This window comes from Strix uralensis, chromosome 26 (genome assembly GCF_047716275.1).
Source record: "Strix uralensis isolate ZFMK-TIS-50842 chromosome 26, bStrUra1, whole genome shotgun sequence".
Taxonomy (NCBI): domain Eukaryota; kingdom Metazoa; phylum Chordata; class Aves; order Strigiformes; family Strigidae; genus Strix; species Strix uralensis.
The window spans coordinates 3,392,618-3,416,925 of NC_133997.1; the positions used below are offsets into that span (position 1 = coordinate 3,392,618).

At 40.7% G+C, this 24,308-nt stretch overlaps 1 protein-coding gene across 5 annotated transcripts in view; it reads left to right on the forward strand.

Moving 5' to 3' along the window:
- ARHGEF12 (Rho guanine nucleotide exchange factor 12) overlaps positions 1-24,308 on the forward strand; it is an 80,855-nt gene that overhangs the window by 31,446 nt on the left and 25,101 nt on the right. For 2 of the 5 annotated variants that reach the window (XM_074851203.1, XM_074851207.1), the window contains exons 2-20: positions 1,986-2,009; positions 2,751-2,839; positions 4,446-4,502; positions 11,803-11,901; positions 12,366-12,415; positions 13,247-13,304; positions 14,026-14,204; positions 14,677-14,754; positions 15,270-15,389; positions 16,008-16,142; positions 18,495-18,566; positions 19,349-19,441; positions 20,044-20,154; positions 20,641-20,739; positions 21,299-21,341; positions 21,742-21,847; positions 22,678-22,815; positions 23,273-23,305; positions 24,052-24,169. In XM_074851203.1, coding sequence (XP_074707304.1) covers positions 1,986-2,009; positions 2,751-2,839; positions 4,446-4,502; positions 11,803-11,901; positions 12,366-12,415; positions 13,247-13,304; positions 14,026-14,204; positions 14,677-14,754; positions 15,270-15,389; positions 16,008-16,142; positions 18,495-18,566; positions 19,349-19,441; positions 20,044-20,154; positions 20,641-20,739; positions 21,299-21,341; positions 21,742-21,847; positions 22,678-22,815; positions 23,273-23,305; positions 24,052-24,169 — 1,702 coding nt within the window. The remainder of the gene's footprint in view (positions 1-1,985; positions 2,010-2,750; positions 2,840-4,445; positions 4,503-11,802; positions 11,902-12,365; positions 12,416-13,246; positions 13,305-14,025; positions 14,205-14,676; positions 14,755-15,269; positions 15,390-16,007; positions 16,143-18,494; positions 18,567-19,348; positions 19,442-20,043; positions 20,155-20,640; positions 20,740-21,298; positions 21,342-21,741; positions 21,848-22,677; positions 22,816-23,272; positions 23,306-24,051; positions 24,170-24,308) is intronic. The other 3 variants (XM_074851204.1, XM_074851205.1, XM_074851206.1) reach the window with 3 other exon arrangements.

Below are 24,308 nucleotides of genomic sequence, written 5' to 3' on the forward strand. Positions count from 1 at the left end.
TGAGATGAAAACAGTGCTTTTGGAGGGAGGAGGAACGAGGACTCCCGCTTCCTGCGGAGTCTGTATGCAACCTTTTTTCTTCACTTAACTTCTGTGCTGCTTTAGGTTCCTACGACTTAGGCAATCAGAGGCCCTATCTATCACCTTAATGTTGAAGCCGTTGTTGTATTTCAACTAAATTTGACGCTGTTATCTAAAGGATGACAAGTGTTTTGATGTGTATAATTATTTTCAGTAGTAGACAACATTTTAATTTCGTTTGCCTAATGTGTCATCAGATGTTCGTTTCAGAGTTGCCATATTAGTGCATGCTTGCATAGGGGATTGGCATGTGTGAGCTGGCCAGCATTTAGGGTGTATACGCGTTTAATGGAATAGCGATTAGTCAAAGAGAGGGATTAAGTTGAGTGCTTCTGCTGTGTATCCAGTTATGTTTTTCAGGTAATGGGGAGGGAGTTATTGTAGCTTTAAGACTGTGCTATTTCTGGCTGGGCCACTCTATGTGTAGTTATCGAGGAAAAGAGAATAGGTGAATAGGTGACAAGGTTGCCCCTCCTTTGGAGAAAGGAGCTTAAAACATGAGGTGTGCATTTTGGGTCATCTCCTTGGCGCTGCTCGAGGAATCTTTGCTGTAATGCTCTGAAATGCTTTCGGAGAATGGTTTGGTTCTGAGCAGTGGACCAGTTGGACAGGGCCATGGCTCAGCTCAGTTGAGTCTGAGTTTGGAGGTGGTATCCTTGGGACTATCCTGCACTGATGTTGCCTTTTTCTAGTGCAGACTTACCATGGGACTATAGATCTTTATCAAATAGGATCTGTTTAAACTATGTTTTAAAAAAAAAAAAAAAGAAAAAAATTTGAGTCGTTTAATACCCTGTCAATGTTCGTGGTACTATATTTCTTTTTACTTGAATCTCTTCTCTGCCTTCCTCTAACCCTCACCCTATTACTTCTTGGAAAACCTGTATAAATAGGAGAAACTGAATGCAATAAGGATAACTTATGTATATGGGGGAAATTATCAGCTATATAATAATTGTAGATGTCTTCATTTAGAACAAAAAGTGACCTGAGTTGTCTGTTCTTTTCTTATATGTACATACACAGCTCTAAATGTTTATATTGCTTTCCAGCCAAAGGATCTAAAAACATTTAACAAGTAGGAATGGAGCTAATTTCTAAAAAGTTCTGAGAAAAAAATACTTCTGCTTCATGAAAGTAGAAGTTGGTGCTTTAAGCTACATGGCATACACCTTGCTCTGTCATTTTTCTGTAGCAATTCAAGGGAAAAAAACCTGGTTTCATAAGTCCCACATCTTTTCCTTAAATGTGTATAGAATTCTTCCTCCCTTTAGCTGTGAGTTTGTGTTGCCTGTTATGTGTATGTCCCAGTAATAATATTTGGAATAGTTAATATAATTTCGACTTAATTTTACTCTGTTGTGCTTGTCTCAAAGATGTATAGTTTCACGAAAATGGTTAGGGATCTTGTTAGGAGATGTCAGCATGAGCTCCCGTGTTACCAGGTGCTGCAGAACCCACGTAGGAGGGAGATAACCAGAATGTCTCAGCTATAGGAGAATTTTCAGTTAAAGTTTGGACCTTCATTAGATACCAGGTACTTGGTCCATTAGCAGGACAAAAAATCAAGCTACATTGATTTTTAGTGTATGAAACTAGTTGTTATTGGAGGAAGATGATCCATGAGCTGCTACACTGTACTAAGAAAGACCTACTAGATGCTGGATTTGAGAGCACAGGTTCTGCTTCTGTTCTTAGTTCTGTTTGAAACCTTAAGCATCTCGATAATAATTCTTTACCTAATCGACTGTAAATGAACTTAATTGGCTGAAGTAGAAAAGACTTGTTCTCTTGTGAAGGTATTACAGAAATGTAGAATAACTGTATTTAAGCATTAGTGATATCAAACATAATATTGAGAAACAAAAAATGTTCATTAAACTTATGTTCTTTCTTCTTTTCAGGTTTCCTCTCAAAAAACCTACAAGGTGAGTTATTGAAGTTTGACTGTTTATCTGTATTGCAAGTTATGATACAGCCTTTTTCAGAGGAGGAATGCTTTTAAAAGGAAAAAAAAAAAATGTACAAACACAGATAGCAGTACCCATTATAGATGTGAGGAAATTAATATCCAGATTGGGACAGGGTGCCAAAAATATAGTTGGTGGTGCACTTAAAGTGCATGGCATAGTGTTACCATTTGCACTTCTGTTACGTACACTGGCGGGTTGTCTTACCTGAGATTTGAGATGCTCGGAGAAAGTGACACTGTGTCGGTGCCTGATGTACAGACACTTCCTTTGGGGGGGGCTGTATTCTAAATCTTTAATTTTTGCATACAAAGAGGTTTAAGGTTTGCTGGGAGAGCAGGTAGAGGTAAGATTTCAGGAGGTTTTTCAGTTTTCTGTAACTTAAATTTATTTTGCTTTTAAAATAAAATATGGCCTGCTGTTGAATGATAAAGAGAATGCACTTGCAGTTACTAATTTCGAAGGGTAATGAGACTGTTTCTAGAACCTTGGATACGCTCCCAAAGCTCCTGAGGGAGATCAGTTTTCCACTTGAATTCAGTCTGGGAATAAATTTTTTAGGTGAACCTAATGCGTACATTTTAATCTAAATTCCTTGTTAGCAAACAGAGCTAGCTAAGGTTATTTCCGAAGGCCTCGCCAGCGAGGCGATGCTTCTGTGGTGTGGTAGTCAGGATCCTCTGCTTTGGTTTGACACAGACACGGCAGCATTCTGAGCAGAGAGTCTCCAGCTGACAAGAAACAGAAGGTTGAACGCTGCAGTAGTACGCACGACTTTGATCCGACAGGTAAAGTCCTAAAACTTCACAGGTGAAAATCTAGACTTTCTATTTGAAAAGTACTGGGGATTGAAATAAAAATTATTTTAATGTGACAGCATATGTGGTTTTCAGAGTTGCATTGTTTTGCGATTGCAAAGCCTTTTTGAAGCATGCGGGCAGTGAAATTAATATGGGCTTGCTTTTAAACATGCTCATCTACAAAGCAGCTGTTAACGGTGCAAGAATAAACCTAGATTAGTGGTATCAGTGAATAATTATAATTACTTCCTCTTTCAGAAAAGTCAGTCTGAAATTTCAGTAGGCAAATACTGTAATTAGTTGTGAGTAGTTCTTTTGGCTGTTTTAGTTGAAGTGTGAAATTGGAGATGTTATAGGCTCGACTAGGGCTGGTATTCCTTGTTGGGTTGGTTGGGTTTTTTTGAGCCTTCGTGGATTTTGGTCTATCTCCGTCACTTGTAAAGTGAACTTGTACTTTCCAACATGATATATTTTAAGATAAATGTCCATTTTTAAAGGATATGCTATCCTATTTTTTTAACCTTCCAAAAGGTTAAATTAGGGTCAATTTGGTAAGCCTGTCCAGTGCTGTCTTAGAAATCAGGATGCATGCAGGGATTCTTTATTCTCTCTGAAACACTAACCCAGTGACTACTCTGTGTGTTCATGAAATGCATGACAGGCTCTTGTCTGAGCCTCCTGGCCCCATGCAATGTGTGTTTTTCACGTCTGTGCATTCTGCTGTGTAGCCCAGTCTTTTCCCTGGGGCTTGTGGAAGACATGAGAGTTGAATGTAAAGGTGGTATGACTTGTAGAATGTGTTTTTTGCATAAGACATCTGAAGCTGGTGTTTATAAACCATTCTGTTCGTTAATGCTTTCGGCCACTAGCTGCATGACTCCTTCCTAGTGTGCACAAAATAAATTAAAATGGGCTTTTAATGTTAGCTTAAAAAAAAATCCTGTAAGGATTGTAAGGATGTAAGTACACCTGAATTAGTGCTTGTTGTCTTTACCTATTTGCAAGGACAAAGGAAATGTAAAATTATTCAGGTTGGGGTACGTCAGAGGAGGTCTCGGGCTATAAACCTGTTTTGTAGAAGGAATTTGTTTTCTTCAGAAGCAAATTTCAGGAATCCTGTAATCTTAATTTGATGAAAGTCATTCCAATTTTGAGAGCTGTTACCTGGCATCACTGTTAAGATGCTTGTGATCCGATCTGATCTGATAGATGAACTCTGTACTGTAGCCTTCATAAAATTCTTTTGTTTTTAAGGGGTGAATTCAGAATGCTGAACTACTATGTGTATGTTGATTACTTGCTCTGGAGATAAATGTTAACAGAGTTTCTATGCTTGGAGTGTTTTTTTAACCAGAATACTTCCTGTAGTTCATTGCAAAGAACTTCTTTTATTGTGTCTTAGATTCTGTGTCTTCATGCTCGTATTATTCACCCCTTATTCCAAGTGTTTCACCTATGTTTTGTTCACATCTTATTTGTGTTTTGCACGATTTAACCTAATAAATCAGTCTGTGTTTTTCATGAAGTTTTTTTTCTCATGTTTGGTCTCCATATTTTCTATATCTCTCTCTCCTTTTCTCCTGCTCTCGTGCAGATAGCTCCTCCAAGAAGACAAAGTCTAGTTCGGAGGAGAGTAGATCCGAGACGTATGGTAAGCTAAAGCAGCTGCTGCAGCCTTGCACCTTTGCAGTCTGCTCCATGCTTTCTGTCTGTGCACCCAAGGCTTTTATCCTTTACGTGATCCGCATGGTTGGCTCTGCAGCAGGGATTGGGAAACTGGGTTTTAACGTTGCTTCAGTGTATCAGCTTGTAGTTTTTGTAGTGGCTGGAAACTAACCCGTAGCTGGCAAGCATAGGCTGTCACCTGGATTCTCCTGTTATCTATTGATAGTTGGAAAAACTTGCTGGGACTGCCCTTCTTGGAGATCTTCTGCCACTGAGTATGTTTGGCGTTGTATGGACACAGCTCATGGTGTGGACTCCAGAAGAGGTTTTGTGGTTGTAGAAGAGTCTGTGTCCTGTTCTAACTGCGGAGGTTAATCTGGATGAGCCAGCAATTCATCTTTTTGCATTATTTGTAGAGGATCGGTTGTCAGTTCCTTTTCATATTTCACAGAAGTGGCAATATGTATCTGTAAATAATTTCAAAAAATGTAAGAATATGAACTTCACCATTCTTTGTTCCGAAGAAGGAGTAACTTCCCTGGCAGTCCTGTATTGTTGTGTATTACTGCTGTGTTGTGGGCTTGTGGACTGGGACAAATTGGCATATAACAGTTTGGGATAGGAGTAGCCCCCCCCCATCATTATGCTGTCAGTACACCATGACGGGTGCTGTTGGAAATAATGTCTACCAAATACAGCCTGTTTGCTCATCCTCCTTCCTTAGCTTACATCAGCTATGTCAGTCCTTGGGCTGTGACACTCTATCCTACCTTTATGTTAATGGCTTGTTGAATTTCTGATCTCTAAAGATAATTGCGCTTGTATCTTAGAAACTAGAAGGTAATAAGTTTTCACAAGTTGTTGGGTGGTCTTTTGGATCCTACCAGCTCCTTAAGACCCTTGGACCTAGGCTGAATCTGGCCAGTACTGCTACATTTCATGGTTCTAAGTGTGCATGTCCAGCTCTGTCTTGACTCCAGCTGTGGGTTGCCTTTCTTTTCCTTTCCTGTTTTTTTTTTTTTCTTGATATTTAAAACAGTCTGTGACACTTTCTGATTTTTCTCTTGAGAAAATTACTTGCTGTATAACCTGCTGTGTTGGACAGATGAAATGACTCTTCCAGTATCAGCTTTATCATTCCACTAGAACAAAACTGCCACGTATTAATGGCTGTGATCCAGCTTCCGAAACCACCTATGTAATACAAAATGATGCTGTCATAGCTTCGATTGTAAGGAACATTAAAAAAATAAAAGCAAAAAAACCACCGCCAAACGCAAAAACCACCAACCCTGAAGAGTTCCTCCTAAACCAACATAGGCATGTTAGCAAAAGCCCTTTAGTTGGTGCAGTTCAGGGAGGTGTGATCCGTTTCTTCTGTGAAAATGAGATCTCTTAACTTTCTCTGGAATTTTGAATCACACACTTTTTTTTTTTTGTCTAAAGAAAAGTATGACAGACATGTTCCTCAGGATGTGAGACTGTTCCTCAGAAACTGTAAACAGGTTTTGAGAGTGCCTTGATTTGCTTCAGCAGAGCTGGAAACCTGTCTTAGGGAGACCTGGCTTGCTGCAGCTTGTACGTTTTCCTCCCATGCTCAGAGAGAATGAACAGGGAAGTGGCCTGCTCGAAAAGCAGGTACTTTGGGATGAAGCTTCACATGAGCTTGTGTTGAAGCCTTGACCAGTTCTTCCCTTTGCCAGGCAGATGCTGGTTAGTGACAGTGCAGTCAGGTTGACAAGATCCCTGTGTCTTGAACCTGCATTAATTTTTGCCTAATGCTGCTTACCCATAATATACTGGAGGTGCTGTCAAACCCTTGTAGGTTAATTACAGGAAACATTTGGTATGCTTGATGGAATGTATCTGTGTTTATACTTCTCCCTCAGTCTGTACAGTGTCCTGGTTTTTCATGTATGGCAGAAAGAAACATGACTTCCTAACGTAAGCCTTTACTTCCCCCAAAGTTTCCTGCAGATGCTCTATCCATGTCCAGTATCTATGGGAGCAGTTTCCACTCATCCTTCCTTTCCAGTGGCCTTTTCTGTGTTGGACCTTGCCCTGCCTTTTGTCTCAACCCTCTACTTTTCCCAGGTTCTGTGGTATGTGCCGAGAAGTCTGTTGTTTGCTTTGGACAGGACCAAACTATTTAAAAACCTACAAGTAGAAATGCTGTACTGATATTTTTCTCGCTGGTGACTGGACGTTAGTTGGCTCTTTCTTTGGCTAGCCATTGGGAAGTGAATAATAGAAGAGTCTTGAATGACATCAGGAAAAGGAGGTGTGGCTTTTGTGTATGTGTTTGTTTTTACCTCTTGAAATTCTTAATTAAGGAGCCAGAGACCAGAATTTCTTGAAGATATGAGTGGCTTGGAGGGGAAGGCAAAGTGGCTAGGTAGGGAAATTTTCTAATATATAGAGGGTGATTTATAGTGACATGAAACTTAGAGTGTGGTATTTTCTTCCATCAATCCAACCATCTCATATCTGTGCATTCAGATGATCAGGAGAGAGATTGAGCGTAGTTTCAGATGTGCTGTAATTTACTAATTAGTGCCATGACCTCCCACGATACTTGATACCTGTTTCTTCAAGTAGAATTCTTGTCTCTTAAATGAAGTCGAAATTAGTTTTCAGGGTGGTAGGTGAGGTATCAGTTACTCTTCCTTTTTCCCTGTGACTTGGTTGCTGTCCAAAGATACCTTCTTTTTTATTTAGTAACGATCAGTTTCTGACCCAAATATTAGACTAGACTGTATACATACTCTCTCATGTAATCTCTTCAACTTTGGGATAAGTTTTTAAATCTTTTTGGTTTGAAACCCCAGGTTTTCCCCTGTTGAGATATTTTCAAATTGAACTTACACTTCCTGTTTTGTTTCTTGCAGTTCTTGTCAGCCTTGTGTTTTTATGTTGTGGCCACCATTTTTCCAGACTCTTGAAAGGACTCTTGGGAGCCCCTCATCACTACCCTTACAATAGCCAGAAAGGGCTGCGAGTGCAAGGGGCACTCAACCACAGGGGTTGAATGTGTCGTTGCCATGGAAGCAGATAGTTCTATTTATCATGGTTAAAATACAGGGTTCTCTTTTTCTAGAAAGATTGCCAAGCCTTATTTTATGAAGGGTATTCAGTGCCATCGTTATTAACAGTTTTATCGAGACACTATACACTGCACTAATTTCAAACAATACACTTTTTGCACTGACTTTACATGACTTCTGTTACCGGGTTAGTGGAAGAATCTGAAGAATGCTGCTAATATGGCACATGGTATGAAGATCATGGTAATAACTAGAACTAAGTGAAATTCAGAATTTCATCCTATGAGAAATTCTCTTTATTAAAGCTGATCGTTTTATTTGTTTTGAGGAGCAGGGTTTCTGAAAATATGTTATAGAAATAAAGCTTCCCAAATGAAGTGAAACATTTGGACATTCTCAAAACCCCAAGGAGTTTGTTTTTGTTTATGGAATGATTCATTTCAAATCACTATATTAAATTGCATTTTCCCATTGTGGCCTCATGCCTCCAGGGAGGTTATAGTTCACAAGTCTCCTCCCATGCCATGTCCCACACAGTTCGATCAGAGGAAAAGCTACATTGTGTTATGGAAGATGTAATTCATGTCTCCATTCTCTCTAGTGAGTCAGGTTTTTAGAATGAACCCCTGCTCTATTTGTTGTGCTCTGCTAGGGAAATGAAATTTCCTATTTACTGAATAACTTCCAAATATTTAGGATGTAGAAGAGAAGAAGGTAAATGATCTCTTTACTAGAGAAGCTCTCGGACAATCGAAATGTGTCTGGCAAGACCGTTTGAGACAATCATTTTTAGCATGGTGTGTCAGTGACCTTGAGGAGTTCGAACTTTACCCTTCCCTATTATCCAAAAGGCACACTTGTAGCTGGGCTGGAGGACTGAGCCACCATGTCGCAGAGGGAATAGTGCCACCTATTGAAGAGTTGCTCGTCTTAGCTTTTCTTGCAGTTCCTTTTTCCCGAGACTGGTAATTTCTAACTGCTTTCATTTTTAATCTTAAACCTCTTTAACTGCAGCACACGGTTAGCTGCTTTACTGTACTCTTGGCTTGAGGCTATAGGAGTGGGTTTGGGGAATTATACATGAGGATTAAAAAGGATTTTTAAGATTTTTTTTTTTTCCCACAGAATTTTATGAATCCACTCAAGATATGAACATGTAGTCCAATTTTGTGTACTTAAAGCATAGTTACAGTGACGTGTCCTCATTTCATGACTTCAAGATACAGTCATGTGAAAGCAAATGAGGGAATAAGATTATTATTGATTTGCTTTTGAGTATTTTCAATGATGAGTTCTGTTGACCTTGTAATCTTTACTAAGCTTCAGCTGGAAAAAGTGAAATATCATGGTAAGACACTTCAAAATGAATGACTCGTGATTTCCATCCGGGGAGCGCTAAGAATTGGAACATGAAAGCAGAAGAGGTGATTGAAAAGCTGATTGCCACTTGCTAACATGGACTTTTCAGTGTTGCCCCAAACTTACAGACTTTAATTAAAGTGGGTGAAGTTGGTTGAGTTAGTAATTTAATGTAAGAGTTCCTGTATGTACTTGTGATATCCAGGCGAGACAGTAACAGCTATTGAAATCTTCACGTTGCGTGTCATTGGGCTCTCAGTGGTTTGTGGCTTTCCTTTCAGTCCATTCCAGAGTGTCTAATGAGGTGTTCAAGGTACGAGATGTGGGCTATGAAAACATTGCTGCTCTGGCCTTAAAATTCCACCACTAAGCAGATTTCAAATAGAATATATTTTACTTAAAGAACAAAAGTGAGCAAATGACAGATTTGGAGGGTCTCTTTGCTAATTTTTCCTCATAGCAAAGAAAACTCGTGAAGGTTACTTCTTTTAGTCTACCTGGTTCAGACAGGGAATGCTACCAAAGCTGATCTAGGTCTGCAGGTAATAGTGTTATCTTCAGCAAAGTTTGAGATAACTTCATTACAATCACTATAGAGCTGTAGTGTATCTCCATCAAGCACAGTATCTCTGAGCTGGCCTACGTAGACCTCTTTCCAGCCATTTATATTGTGTTAGGAGAAGGGTTAAGTGCCTGCTTCTTGTCTAAAGGGAACAAATATAGGGGAAAAGCAATTTGGGTTCAAGTTGTCCTAATTTCAGTTGCCTCCCCATTCTAAAATTAAAAGGTGGTCTTGGGTGGAATTGAGACTTGTGGTGTGAAACGCTTTAACTTGATTATTCTTGGAACTTAAATTATACTCTGTAAGGTCAATTTATGTTGCATTTCCTACTGCATTGTCTCTGCTTTGGCATCAGGTTCATTCAGAGAGGAAGCTTGTCAGTAGATCCAGGGATTATTGGTTCTGGAAAAGAAAGAAATTCAGTGGAAGAGTGAGCATGCAGGGCTATACTGTGCCTTTAAACAAGGACAGCTCTTATGAGTCAAAAGATTAGTTAGTGTCTTACTCATAAAACCTGTACGTCTGGCAGCAGAGTTTAAAACAAGCAGTTTTTATGAAATAGCATATGTTCTCTTTCCCACACCCCACCCTGGGGCATCATTCTTGTGAAGTGAGACTTAAAGAAGCTTGGTCATATAGGAAAATGGGAGGTACAAAAGGGAGAGGCATGTTCTTTCACTTAACCATATAAAGAGGGTGTGAGGGCTGGTGGGTTTTTCTCCTCTCATCTGCTTTCACCTTGCATCCATTCCATCAGCTTACTGCAGATCGCTGTGTATAGCAGAATTTGCTTCTACTTTTTCAGCAGAAGGGGAGTTACTGGGGTATGATACCGTGACCAGCCTGCTGCAGAAGTGCTGGAATGCAACCTATTCCACTGCTCCCACACCCATTTTCACATGTGCCATGCTCAAGGAGAACAGGGCTGACTGGGCAGACAGTGTTTTCACTTGAGGCTCCTCATTTCCATTAGGAGTTGCTCCAGAGAAGTGAAAGGAGCTTAGTGGTGTGAGGGTAATTTAAGACATGGGTATGACTCCACACTCTGTTACAAATAAAAATTATTTCAGAAAAGACAGCCTTGCTGGGACAGCATCTTCACAATAACCTTTGCTCCCTCCATGCTAAATGAAACTGCTGCAATTTTGGTATGTGATTGTGGAGAGCTCCAATTCTTTCTCAGGATGCTGGTGTAAGAATTTTGCCTGATGTGGCTTTAGAAATGAAGAGGCAGAGCAAGCTCTTAGAAATAAGGGTGATGTTTAGCAGCTGGTAGTTTCTGCTGTGTAAATAAAAGAATGAAGCATTTGCAGACTTCTTAAAGTGGCTTTTCAAGATAAGGGCTCCCTTGGTAGGCTTTTTGCAGGTGCTCTTAGGGAAGTGCTCTGCAATGAATATGCCAGGATTGTTGCTTTGTTTTGGTTTTCCCTTATTTGGTTTTCAGGTGAACAATAGACACACACACAACATTTCACCTTTTTAAAATGCTGCACCTACTAAGTACATTTATCTCTGCAACAGCATTTATGTTCACATTGTACTGAGTAATCCTAACACTGGGAAGCAAAACAAGTTCCTTCTGATGTCACACAAGTTAAAGGAGGAACAGATTCAAACTCCATCTCCTGGGATTTTGGCGCTGTACACTTCAGCAGCTCAGTGGGAAGTATGGTCTTGATTTCAAAAGTCTTGTTTGGTGTAGTAAACGTGGCTGGTTCTTCTTTACTGCGGCTGTTCTGGTTCTGTGTGATATTCTCATCTGGAACAGAAGGTGCCCCGAGATGAGATTTTTACTGAGAACTGGCAGAACTTTTCCTGATCAATAAATCTGCTTTAGCCCAACCCACTGATGTTAGTCTGAGAGATTTGTGACTTATTTTTTAGAGTAGGTTGTAAAAGTGGCTTGGTGTTTTTGATGCTGTGCTGGAACATGACAGCCCTCTGCCGTACTTTGAAGAACTATTAATACAGACAAAGGGAAACTGTGCTCATTGGTTCATGTACATAGCTGCTCTTCTTTAAAAGCTGCTTTTACCTCAAGTTGTGTCTGATGTGCCAGAGCTGTCTGCATCTCTGCTGTTGTATATCTCTGTTTTGTGTAACTGAAGCAATAAGCTTGACCTGTCTTGACATTCCTATCTGTTTCTGGACTGATGCCCTGTTTCTGTCTCTCATATATTTTTCCCTCTGTTGTATTGTACCAGTTTCTTTCAGTGCTCTGTGATTATCTAGGAGGATAAGGTTTTGGACTGATGCCTAGCTTGTGTCTCTTTGTATTTCTCTCCTCTTTCTTCTGCCCTTTCCCCACCTTTCTTATGCAGGTCTTGTTCAACGGTGTGTTGTTATCCAACGGGATGAAAACGGATTTGGGCTGACAGTCAGCGGAGACAATCCAGTCTTCGTGCAGTCCGTCAAAGAAGGTAAGCGGACTGGCTAAATGTGCTAGCCAGAGAGCAGCCTAGAGGGCTTTCATGTGAATCAAAGAAACCCGTGCATGAGCTGGAGGAGAAAACTCCAAATGCCTTCCTCACGGGTGGGATGGCTGTAGCTTCGGAATAGGTGCGCAAGCCCAAAGCGCGTCGTGCTGCTCGATGCAGTGAATCACCTCCTCGGTGTCTGATGTATTTGGAAACTGATCTCGTGCGTCTGAGAGGGAGTAAATGACTCCTTGAAACTTGATGGGATTGTGGCTTGATGTGTCCACTGTAAAATGAGAACAGAACTGCTCTAGCCTAGATACTCTGAGATTTTAATCTGATAGAGACAGAGGAAGCTTGGGTGAGTGCGGGAAGTAGCTTTGCGTGGAACTATAGAAGTGCTTAAACTGTTTTTGCTTTGAATAGTTCTATTGAAACTGGAACTGAATCATTTCTTGCCTCTCTAGATGGAGCAGCCATGCGGGCTGGAGTGCAAACAGGTGATAGAATTATCAAGGTAAGGGCATTCAAATCTTCAGAGAAATGGATCCTTTATATTAAACGAGCTCTTTCCCCGAAAGAATGTCATTGATATGTCTGCTGTGATGTTTGCATTTGCCTGTGGGATAGAGGAATGGTCTATGTTTCAGTGTTCTGGGGACGCCAGAACAGTAACCACTGAAAGCCCACTGCTGAATGTTAGTTTTGTTGTGGAGATCACTCTCATTTCAGAACATCGTCAATGAATTCAGCATCCTACGAGGTTCAAGTATCACATGTACAATAAAAGCAGAAGTGACGGAGGAGAGAGGAAGAGAGTTATTAATAATTACCTGTAAATAAATAGTCATCTTGGATTACTGCTTTTCCCCTAACTGCCCCCAGATCTGTGTTCTCTTTTAGTCCCAAACAAGAAATCAAGTCAGTAACTAAAAGTCTATCTAAGCTGTTGGTGCAAAATGATGGTTTTGCTACAGCAGCTACTGGCACAGATGGAGCTGGGATTTCAACTAGGCATTTAAATTAATGAATTAAATTAACTACCCTTTTTTTTTTTTTTTTCCTGCCCAGTCAGAAGTGGATTGGGTTTTTTTTTTTCGGTTGGTTGCTTGGTTTTCTTTGGTATGTGTGTATAGTTTTCTTTTTGCAGAGCTCTGCTCACTGAGATAAACTGTTAAAAGTATAAATTGTTTATCTGTTAGTGTCTTGAAAGACATAGTAAAGGAGATGGGGGGGGAAAAGAAAATATTGTTCCTCATGCTATGTGCTTACTGTGTAGTGTGTGGGTACCTTTGGTTGGAAGTCAGTAGCTAAACACTGTTAACTTTCTCTTCCTCCCTACCCCCAGGTGAATGGCACTCTTGTAACACATTCAAACCATTTGGAGGTGGTAAAGCTGATCAAGTGTAAGTAAAGGCAGGTTGCTATTTTTGTCACTGTGCTCCTTTAAAGCATGAAGGGCATAATTTTAAAGGACCAATGACCAATTCAGTTATCAAGTGACAAGGACAAGGTTTAACCATGCCCCGTGCTGAGAGATAAAGGGTGTGTATGAAACAGTGAAGTGAAATTGGGGTAATTTTGACATCTCAAACTTGAGCCAATACACGCTCTGCAATTTCTCCTTAGCTTGGTGTTCAAAGTTACCATCAAACCTTGCCTACATGTCTTCCCATCTTTTGATTCCACCTGAAATACCACAGCTGTTCAGGCACTCTTAATGTAGATTACTGTATGATGCTTGCAAAGTACTGGTATTTCTGAAGGAACTGCATTCTTGGTTGATTTTCTTGTACAAGTAAGAAGGTGATAGTGGTTCCTTCCACCCTAGCACAGTTTATTTTGTGGCATGAGCATATGTATACTGTAAATGCAACCTGGTAAATGAAACCTGATAGACTAGAAATTGGATTACGTGCATTTAGTAAGGATGACTATCATGAAAGTTGTTGGATTACCTGAAATTTAAACAACATCTCTAAACCAGAGCTGACAGTGCTTTCAGGCTCTCTCGTTTGAAGAACGAATGGGTGAAGAATGGTCTGTGTTTTGTCTCTCGGGTGAAATGGCAACCATAGCAATCTGCATGTGTGTCTGAAATGTGAATTGTTCTTATTCTCCCTGCAGCGGGTTCCTATGTAGCTCTCACTGTTCAGGGGCGCCCACCAGGGTCGCCTCAGATTCCATTAGCTGATTCTGAAGTGGATCTGGCAGCATTTGGGCATATGTCTCCCATCATGACATCTCCCCATTCGCCTGGCGCATCAGGAAATGCAGAAAGGATTACTAGCCCGGTGCTTGTGGGGGTAAGATTTAAAGCTCTCTTTCCAAAGAACTAGCATAGCAGTGAAAGAAATGCAGTCATACGTATTTTTTTTTTTCTTGAATTGTTTTGTGCTTCTTGTACAAATTGGAATATTTATCCTGCCACCCAGTGGGCATTTAATCACTTTGGGAAAAACATTTTGCAAGTAAAAATATCCAGTCCTATCTGAGATAATACAAAAACAATTGAGGGGTTATTCATGGGTTGTATTTGAGATACACTGCAATTTGGGAAAGCAAATAAGAAAACACTTGTGAATTTTATTTTTTTTTAAAGTGTTGATAGCTGTGTTCAAAAGTAGGAAAGAATGCATAGGATAGGATTTAGAAACTTGAATTGCTTCTCTTTCAGAGCCCATGTTTAGGAAGTAGGTGAAAAGTGGGCCTATCCATTTTCCTTATCTTCCTAGCTCCACTAAAAAACCTGACCCTTAATCTCTCCATGTTTTCTAGGAGGAGAATAATATTGTCCACAACCAGAAGGTGGAGATTCTGAGAAAGATGCTACAGAAAGAGCAGGAGCGGCTGCAGGTACTGGAGTTGCATGAGTTTGAGAGGGGTGGAGGGAAAGTATGATGCAAATACACAGATTGGTTGTTGAATCACTGCTTAGTAGCATCTTCAATATTACCTTCCACAGTTTGTGTTTCAACTTAGGGCTTCTATATGCAGGCCTGACACCAGAGATGTAGTCACTCTTACTGATCAGCTCTTGAGTTCTTAATCCTTGACAGAGTAAGAAAAAATTTGTGGGAGCTTTCTTGAGTGGAAATGTACATATCTGTCAATCTGATCTAATCCTTGGGCCAGTAAGCATCTTTGACTCTTACTGACAGATTTCACTAAGTCTCTAGAATGCGGTTTTTTTCATATGGCACAGGACAGAGAGAAGAGCTATATAAAATGGACATTCTGTAGCATCTACTTGGCATGCAGATGTGCTGTTTATTATTTAAAATGTGTAAATGAAGATTAGTAGTGGATTATCATTCTAAGCTTTGATACTGAGGAGATACTGAGTGAAAGCTCATAAAATTATTTTTCAGTCTCTGCAAGAAGAGTATAGCCGATCACCCACCACACGACTGCTCAAAGAGATACAGGAAACGAAGAAGCACATTCCTCAGCTGCAAGAGCAGTTGTCCAAAGCCACAGGCTGTACTCAGGTAACAGAATGTGTCAGGCTTCTCTGTGGTATGTTCCGGGTGAAAATTCTTGGGGGATGATGGTGTCCTGGGCAAGCAGGAGTTCCTTGCCATGCTCTTCTTTGCTTCTGCAGGCAAATTGCACCCTCTAGAGTTGAGACTTGTAATGAGGCTTGCAGCAGCTGTCAAGCAATACAGTGCAATCAGTATATGGAGTAGACTTTACAACAGACTTTCAAATCATCTGTGAAAAACTGCTTTTAAAGCAGTATGTGCAAACTATGATGTGTTTATTAGTCTGACTGTCAATACAACTTAAACTTACGAAGTCATTCTAACAGTGGAGAATGAAAAACTGGAAGCTTAAAACAGTTTTGCTTTTGCTTTTGGAAAAAAAAAATGTAGGTGGTATTATTTTTCCCCTTTTGCCTTTGCCTGTAATGTTATAAGTCCTGAAAACTTGGTGTGATTTTCTGTTGTCTTCTCTTAGAAAAGCATTGCAGCCTTTTCTAGATACATGAAGAAAGTTCTATAAATAATGTGAACTAACCAGGTTTTGAAACAGCTAATGTTTAAGGATTGTCTCTTGAAATATTCTACTTGCTTTGTGCTGTCTCCCAACTCACTTTATCTTTTTAGGATGGGGTCTTGTCCTCCAGGTCTGTGACAGAATCGCTGCAGATCAGTGAAGTGGAGGCAGAGAGTGGGGATTGTGTGAGCAAACTGGATTACAGTGGTGACAGCCCCTCCCGACCAAACAGTGACATTGCTGATGTGAGTCTTGAACAGCTCCATGACTTTGCTTCTATACCTTTTGGATTTGGTTTTCTTGTGCAGATTCTTTACGTTTGTGTTGTCCTGTGTGTCATATATATGTACTCTGTAACACTATGTATTACTTAGAATAGGCTCAGTACACACCAAAAATATTTCCTCGAGGAAGCATACTATATTGGACTTCCATTAGGGACTGGGAAAGAAACAGTGTGGGTTTTTGGGTTTTTTCCAGGATTATATTTTCCTGTCACAATCCCTGTAACCAGACAAAGAAAGATGGATGCCTTTCTCAGAACTCAGAGATGCCAATTAGAGCATCTTTTAGGAGTATGGTAATGTTCCAATTGCAGTAGCTGTGACTCAGACCCAGTCAGTGGGCACGTTGCCATGAAAGTGGGGAAGAGCCTTACTTCTACCAAATAAGCTTCAATTATTGCCAACAGGAAAGGCTCTTAGTCTGTTCACTCATTAGTTATCAATCTGTGTGCTCGTATGCTCTCCCTATTGAAGTGTCTTAGCACCTAATCCTTAATTAAGTCACTATATGATTAGTGCAGAGCAAGTGAGACTCTGTACTTGGGTTTTGGCCTAAGTTTGTTGTTTAACTTAAGGATGTGGGAGCTAAATTTGTACTAGCAGTTGGAAGTGAAAAGGAAGGTTGGTCAGATATACGTCCAAAATGTGCACATACATGACTTTATTTTGAAACATAACTCTTCCAACTCCAAATCTGACTAGATATCACTCGTGTTTGTATACAATAAATGCAAAACAAAATTCATAGCTATCTTCCTAATAAACTTTATCCTGTAAGTGTTGTGGATTGTATTTGATCACTGGAGGTTATTGACACACCAAACATTCATAGAATCACAGAATGGTTTAGGTTCGAGGGGACCTTAAAGATCATCTAGTTCCAACCCTCTGCCACGGGCAGGGACACCTGCCACTAGCCCAGATTGCCCAAAGCCCCGTCCAACCTGGCCTTGAACCCTTCCAGGGAGGGGGCAGCCACAGCTTCTCTGGGCAACCTGTGCTAGTGTCTCCCCACCCTCACAGGGAAGAATTTCTTCCTTAGATCTAATCTAAATTTGCCCTCTGTCAGTTCAAAACTGTTACCCCTCGTCCTATCACCACACCCCCTGATAAAGAGTCCCTCCCCAGCTTTCCTGTAGGCAAATGATGGACAGTGGCTTAGCCACTTCATCTGCCAGTTCCCTCAGGACCCATGGATGCGTATCATCAGGGCCCGTGAACCTGTGCACCTTCAGGTTCTTTAGATGGTCTCAAACCTGATCTTCTCCTACAGTGGGTGGTTCTTCCTTCTCCCAGTCCCCACCTTTGCCTTCTGTGCCTTGAGCAGCGTGGCTGGAGCCCTTGCCAGTGAAGACTGGAGCAAAAAAGTTGTTGAGTATCTCAGCCTTCTCCATGTCCCGGGTGACCAGGTCTCCCGTTTTCTTCCAGAGAGGGCCCACATTTTCCCTAGTCTTCTTTTTATCACTGACCTACCTATAGAAGCTTTTCTTGTTGCCCTTGACATCCCTGGTCAGATTTAATTCTGTCAGGGCTTTGGCCTTCCTAACCTGATCCCTGACTGCTGAGGTTAGGAAGGCCAAAGCCCTGACAGAATTAAATTCAAGCTTTTCAATCCAAAGTGACCCTGAGAAACTTAAGGATCAGGGTCGATAGAAACCTCTTGAAGTTTAACAAGAAGTGCAAAGTTTTACAGCCGGGGTGAAATAACTCCATGTGTCAATACAGGCTGGAAACCAGCAGGTTGAGTAGCTGAAAAGACCTGGGTGTTACTGTGGACACACGGAAGAGGAGCCAACACGTGGTTTTTGCAAATAAAGCCAAGTGCCTGCTGGGCTACATGAGAAAGAGGATTGCTGCAGGTGGAGGGAAGTTGGTGCCCTTCTGCTGGGCACTGGTGAGAATACACCTGAAATACTGAGCCTGTTGCTGGGAGCCCCCTCTTCAGAGTGGATGTTGAGAAAAATGCCCAGTCAGAGAGCTGACAACATGGGTACTACCTAAACTGTAGTTTACGTAGTAGAGGTGGAGAGAGCAAAGAGAAAGCTAAGGACAGGGTACCAGTAGATTTTACAGCTCTGTTGTTACTCAGTGTCGCTATCTTCCTTACTGAAGCTGCTTCTGCATTTGGTTGGTTTTTGGTTTTCTGTGGAAACCGTGCATGTAGGTCGTACTTTGGTTGTTTAACAGTTGTTTAGCAGTTAACTCTGTGAGAAAGGAGAAGTTTTGGCTGTTGTGACTGAAAAACTTGCTGTTCAGTTCTCATTTCCTTGGATTTGCTGGTACTTACCAGAACTGAACTTCCTTCTTTCCCAGAGTCCTCGCAGTGGCTTGAAGGAGCGAATTTATCCAGATGAGAGCCCAGAAAAGACTGAGGTTCAAGATACTGTGAGTACAAAACATAAAGTGTCACAACAGCATCTTCTGTAATGGGCCCATTAAAATCTTGCTGTTTTTCCCCGCTTTCTAGATGAAGCATGCATAAACTTTGCTTTAGAAAATAAAATGCAATTAAAATTGTGCAGGGAAAGTTAATTAGCTGAGTAAATGTTTATGGAGCTTAAGAGCTGGCCCGTTTAGAGGCAAGAAATATATAATCAGCAGTAAAACAGCTGGACCTAAAATAGGTAGAGCTGTTCTACATATTTTATTCCTTGAGTCCAGCAGTAAATGAAACAGTCTTTTCTTTAGGATATTTAGGTATTACAGGGCTGGCATTATCAGGGATGGCCTCGAGATTAGGTAAAAGTGGAACACAGCAGAAAGTAAAGACGTATCTGAACGTATTATTATCTTCCTTAGGATGACTTGAAGTATTTTTCCCCTCGTCTGCTTGACTTTCCAAAGTCATATTTCTCCTTTTGTACTAAGATGGCATTTGTCATATGCCACATGCTTGGTGTGCTCCTGTCTGTAGATGATGCAATTGGTTTTGAGTCATCTGATTTAATGTTTCTGAATGCTTGCGACTTGGGAGAAGCATTCATAAGGGGATCTCACAGCTGCAAACTTGGACAAGGTTGTGTAAAGACACATGGGTTTCCATTGAGTTTTGAGAAGGAGAATAAAACTGATTGTAATATCTCTAACTTGGTAAAGAAGGTTTAGTGTACCAAGAGACAGCACTGTACATTTCTTCCTTCTCTTCCCTTGCTCCCGACTCACCCCAGGATTCCCAGTCCAGTGTTGGAAGTCCTTTATCCCGAGTGGGGCCTCAGATCATTGGAGCAGAGGATGACGACTTTGACACTGAACAGGAGCAGGTGGGAATGACTTTCAGCCCCAGCCACCCCTTTTCCCCCTCAGCCAAAATTCTGTTCCTCTGTGCCTAAACTACAGGTGCTCCATGACTTGTTTTTATTGAGCAGTTCTTGTGTGGTGAATTAAGAATTAAAGAATGTGATTCCTGTTACTGCTGATCTTGCCAAATAAAAACGTTTGGGGAGTTTATGACAATATGCCATCTTTGATTCTTTCTGTTACTCTTCTCATAACTTCAAGCTTTCTGGAAATTCATTTGCCTTATTTAATTTTCTTTTGCTTATTTAGTTTCTATTAAGTCCTGCATTATTGTCACAGCAGTATAGCTGCCATGGCTTTTTACATATTTACTCTGAGTTATTTTAGCTGTCCTTTGCTCTGAATTACATTTCATTATATTGTACTCAGTGTTCAGGTGGATATTTAAAAGAAGTGTTCCTATTGTGAGCTCTTCCTGGAACATTAGAATGGCATTGCAAAGGTTCTGGAATTGATCAATTTTTAATTAAACAAATGAGGAGCGGAGCTTTTGGAACAAAGCTTCTTGTTTTTTCTCGCAGTAACTTTCTTGAGTAATTCAAATAGTTTCCATGTATCTCTACAGATTAACGGACAATGCAGCTGTTTCCAAAACATTGAGCTCCTGAAATCTCGTCCAGCTCACCTGGCTGTTCTTCTGCATCATGTGGTGTCCCAGTTTGACCCTGCAGCATTGGTGAGATGTTCTGGAATTGTTTCCCTGGCCCAAACTGGTAGTCTTAACCAGAGTGTATCAGGGTCTCCTCGTTCATGGCTGGATCGGCAAGGAGAGAAATGCAGTTCCTATGCAGGCATGAGAGTATTTCGGATAAATGAAGAGAAGCACGAAGAGAACTGTCTTCCGCTCGTTGAGCTGTTTACAAATAAGTATTTAGCTCTTGAAAGTACTTCATTCCACCTTAAGGTGGTGGAATTAGTTGTCTATGGGGAAGATCTAATCTCTGTGTCTCTCTCCCAGCCCCTGGCCTTTTGCTTCTCTGCTGATTACTGGGCAGCCTAGCAGAGGTTACCTGAGCAATCTAGATGGCTGAAGGTAGCTAGGAAGAGTTTCAATCCAGCAACGTTGAATTCCTTGAAATATTTGAAAGAAAACTTAAGAGTTAGGGGTGTTAGAAGAGTTCTCATGGTATTGTTTAATTTCTTCCCCTCTTGTTTCCCACAGTTGTGCTACCTTTACACAGACTTGTATAAGCAGACCAACTCCAAAGAGACTCGGCGTGTCTTTCTTGAGTTTTACCAGTTCTTCTTGGACCGAGCTGCTGTACGTTCCCATCATTTCTTTCATTTTCAAGCATATCTGACTTTTACCTTTCTCCATTCTCCTGAACTGGAAAAAAACAAAGAGTTATTTAAGTCCTCCAAAATAAAAAGTTTTTTTGTTTAAATGTTACCAGTGAATACAGCAGATTGAATGGTGTATAGCCTCAGCTGCCTGGTAACTCAATAAACCACGGGGAATGCGTTATCTGATAGGAGAAATAATTTTGTGATACATAAGCAAGCTCTAGCTGATACACATTACCTTTTAGTGGCTGTTGCAAGGATTGGGAAATTCTGTGTGTCTGGAAAGCCTGAGAAACTTCTTTACTGTCATGGACTACCAGATAGTGTAGCAGAGGCTAGTACCACATGTTTAGATGAAATAATCCTTGTGTAATATAATATATATTCAGGATGGGAGTCTCCCCCTTTATACCATCAGGTGTTCAGGTTGTATGATTTTGTCTTCTGAGGGGATTTTCTTGGATGTTTTGTACTGTGTGTTTTACTGGGGTGGTGTTTGTTGTGTATGTTCTCCCAGCCTTTCTTTTCTTTTGCAGAATCTAAAAGTTCCAGTTCCAGATGAAATCTCCTTAGAACTAGGTATGGTGCTCTTGCCTCGGGTATCTATCTCTGCAGGTTCTGCTGTCTGAGGCAGTCCAAGCAAGTGTCTGAAATGCACTCAGGGTTACTTCAAACATACGGTGTCACATGTTACAGAGAGAGACAAAGAAATACTTCTTACGTTTCTTGGGGAGGGCGTAATGCATGCTGTGATACATGCATAAGTAGTGGGAAGCACTGGCCACGTTGGCATGTACATTTTTTAGTATGATAATGGATGTGACCAAAGTTGCTTATGCTTAATGTGCTGGAGTTCATGTTATCAGCAAGTGAAAGGCAAAAGGGTACTCTTGGATGGGCTAAAGTATACATGTCAGTGACTTTATTCTAAGGTGGAGAGAACTGTTCTCAAAAGAATATTAACTTTTCTGACTTACAGACAGAAGAAGGCCAGATCTCCTTCCTGAAGAGCTTCATCGCCAGTTTATACAAACTATGCAAGATAAAGTCTGTCCAGAAGTTCAAAGGAATCTGGAAGATTTCAGGTAACAGCAGTTGTCTGTGTAGTATTTCATTTAATTCCTACCTGCCCTCAGTCAGCATGTCCAATACAGGGGAAGTCCAAACTTAAGGGACATGGTGATTCATCTTGGACTGAATAGGAAGATACCACTGGAGAGGGCCTCCAGGGTCACCCTGTGACCAATCCTTGAATGTTTTTTGACAGTGTTGCAAGTAATGGATTACAAGATCAGTTTTAGAGCTTGGATTCTTCATTCCTTGAAGCTATCTGAGGCAATTCAGAATATTGTTACCTATGTGATGTTATATAAATTCTTATTACTAATTGTGTTTATAATCAGCTTATATCTCTTCCCCCCGCCCCGCCCTTCTTTTTCCTTCCCTCTCCCCTTTGGGCATGGAATAATCCACTTTACAAAGCAGTCGTGGGCATATAGTAGAATTTGATAATTAATATGCCCTTTTATGTGGAGACATAAGAGCTCTGTGCCAACATGAGACATTATACCAAGACAGGTGTTCAATAATGGACTTTTCCCTACCTAGAAATGTCTCAGTTCAAGTATATACTTCAAATATGAAACCTGGGATGTTGCAAAAAGAGTAACTGCCTTTTCTTGACCCTTGCAATAGCTGTGTCTCTTGATGAATACACAACTTTATCCCTCCGAAGTCTGTCTTAGCTATGTTTTACAGTGAGTGCAAATGTTATGGAGAAATGTCGTGTCTTTTCCATTTTCATACAGAAACCAATAATGAAACCTGTTTGGCATTCTGAATGTCAAGAGGTTGCTTTTCCCTGTTACAGGTCATACTCAATTTCAAGTAATGCTTCCCTCTCCCGATTTTTCAGGCAGAAACGTAGTATGGGGTTGACCCTGGCAGAAGGAGAGCTAACCAAGCTGGATGCAGAAAGAGTTCGTGACCGAAATGCGGTGGAGAAGGAAAGAGCATGTGCAGAACAGATTATTGCTAAAATCGAGGAAGTCTTGTGAGTAACAGCAAGTATAATTGTGGGGGTAAAAACTGTTCTGTGCTGAACCTGGCAACAGCAGAGCAAAGGAATTGGGAATGAGAAGCAATTTGACATCACTACATTTACATTGCTTCCCCTGTTTGGTATCAACGTGTGTTTAAGTAGTGATTAGCCAGAAGTAAGCTAACAGTTAGGTAAAGTCCGTATATCTTTTCAAGGAGACTACTGTTCAAATAGCAGAGGTAATGCTTCCATTGTCAGCTTGTGCATTGCTAGATCAGAGCCTTTTTTCTGGGTTATAGAAACCTATAGCTTCAGAACCTTTTTTTTCTTTTAATGTGAGCTGAGCTCAATTTTCCCAGTTGAACCTTCATATTTGACACTTTGAACACAACTGCTGATGCTCTGGGTGGATGTGACTGGGTGTTAATTGGTTTTTGAGTTTTGTTCTTAAATTCTTCCTTGTTTTCAGGATGACATCTCAGCCTTTGGAAGAAGACAAGAGGTAATGGAAGTTGTGTGGACTTAGTCTGTGAAGTAAGAACCCCCCCACTGCTGGCTCTGTGTTCTGCTGAGCAGAACAAGACAGCCCTCTCCTGGCTGTAGCCACAAACTCATTTTCTAAATCCCCTGGCATAATTAATTGGAATTCAGAGCATCAACCTCTTGCTCTCAGCCTCTTCTTATTCTGAAGTTTGTTGCCTTTGTTTCAGATTTGACAAAGTTACTGCCACTGAGAGTTCATGTTTCATCTGGTTTTGTTTTGTAGCTGTTTCAATCTCGTCTAACCTTTATTTTCTGTATGTGCCTTGCCTTGTTCAGTTTGTATGTATACAACTGTCTGGGTAGCTTTTGGTATACTCTTTACAGCAGCCATACCTTTTACTATTACTTATTTTTACCATCACTCAAAACTATAATGTGTTTAGTATATAATTTCAGGACCTTCTGTGTAATTCTCAAAATTTTATTTTCACCTCCTAAGCTGGTATGCCTTTTATATACTCCATCTTTTGTTTACAAGAGGACAAAATCTGATACAGGCCGAGTCTTTCCCATTGCAATAGCTTGTTTCATATTAAAAAAAATAAAAGATGCCAAGTTCTTTTAAACTAAAAATGGTTAATTTCTCAGTAGAACCCTTGAACCCGTGCATTTGACCTTTTTCATTTTCTTGACTAAATGTATTTTCCCCAATACATTTCTCCTTATCCTCGTCTTTTTTTTTTTTTTTTTGTATATACTTGGCAGTTCCACAATGCAGTACGTGATTCTTACTTACATGAAACACCTGGGAGTCAAAGTTAAAGAACCTCGGAACCTGGAGCAGAAGCGTGGCCGTATCGGTTTCTTGCCAAAGATCAAGGTAGTAGTGTTGTGGCCAGAGTGCATTTGGTTAAAGCTGCCCAGCATGGGTGCTTCATTGGAACGCAGAATCCACTTTTGTGTGACACATTAGAAGTTGGTATGATTTTACAGTCTTCATTGCTGCATCAAGAGGATCTGGG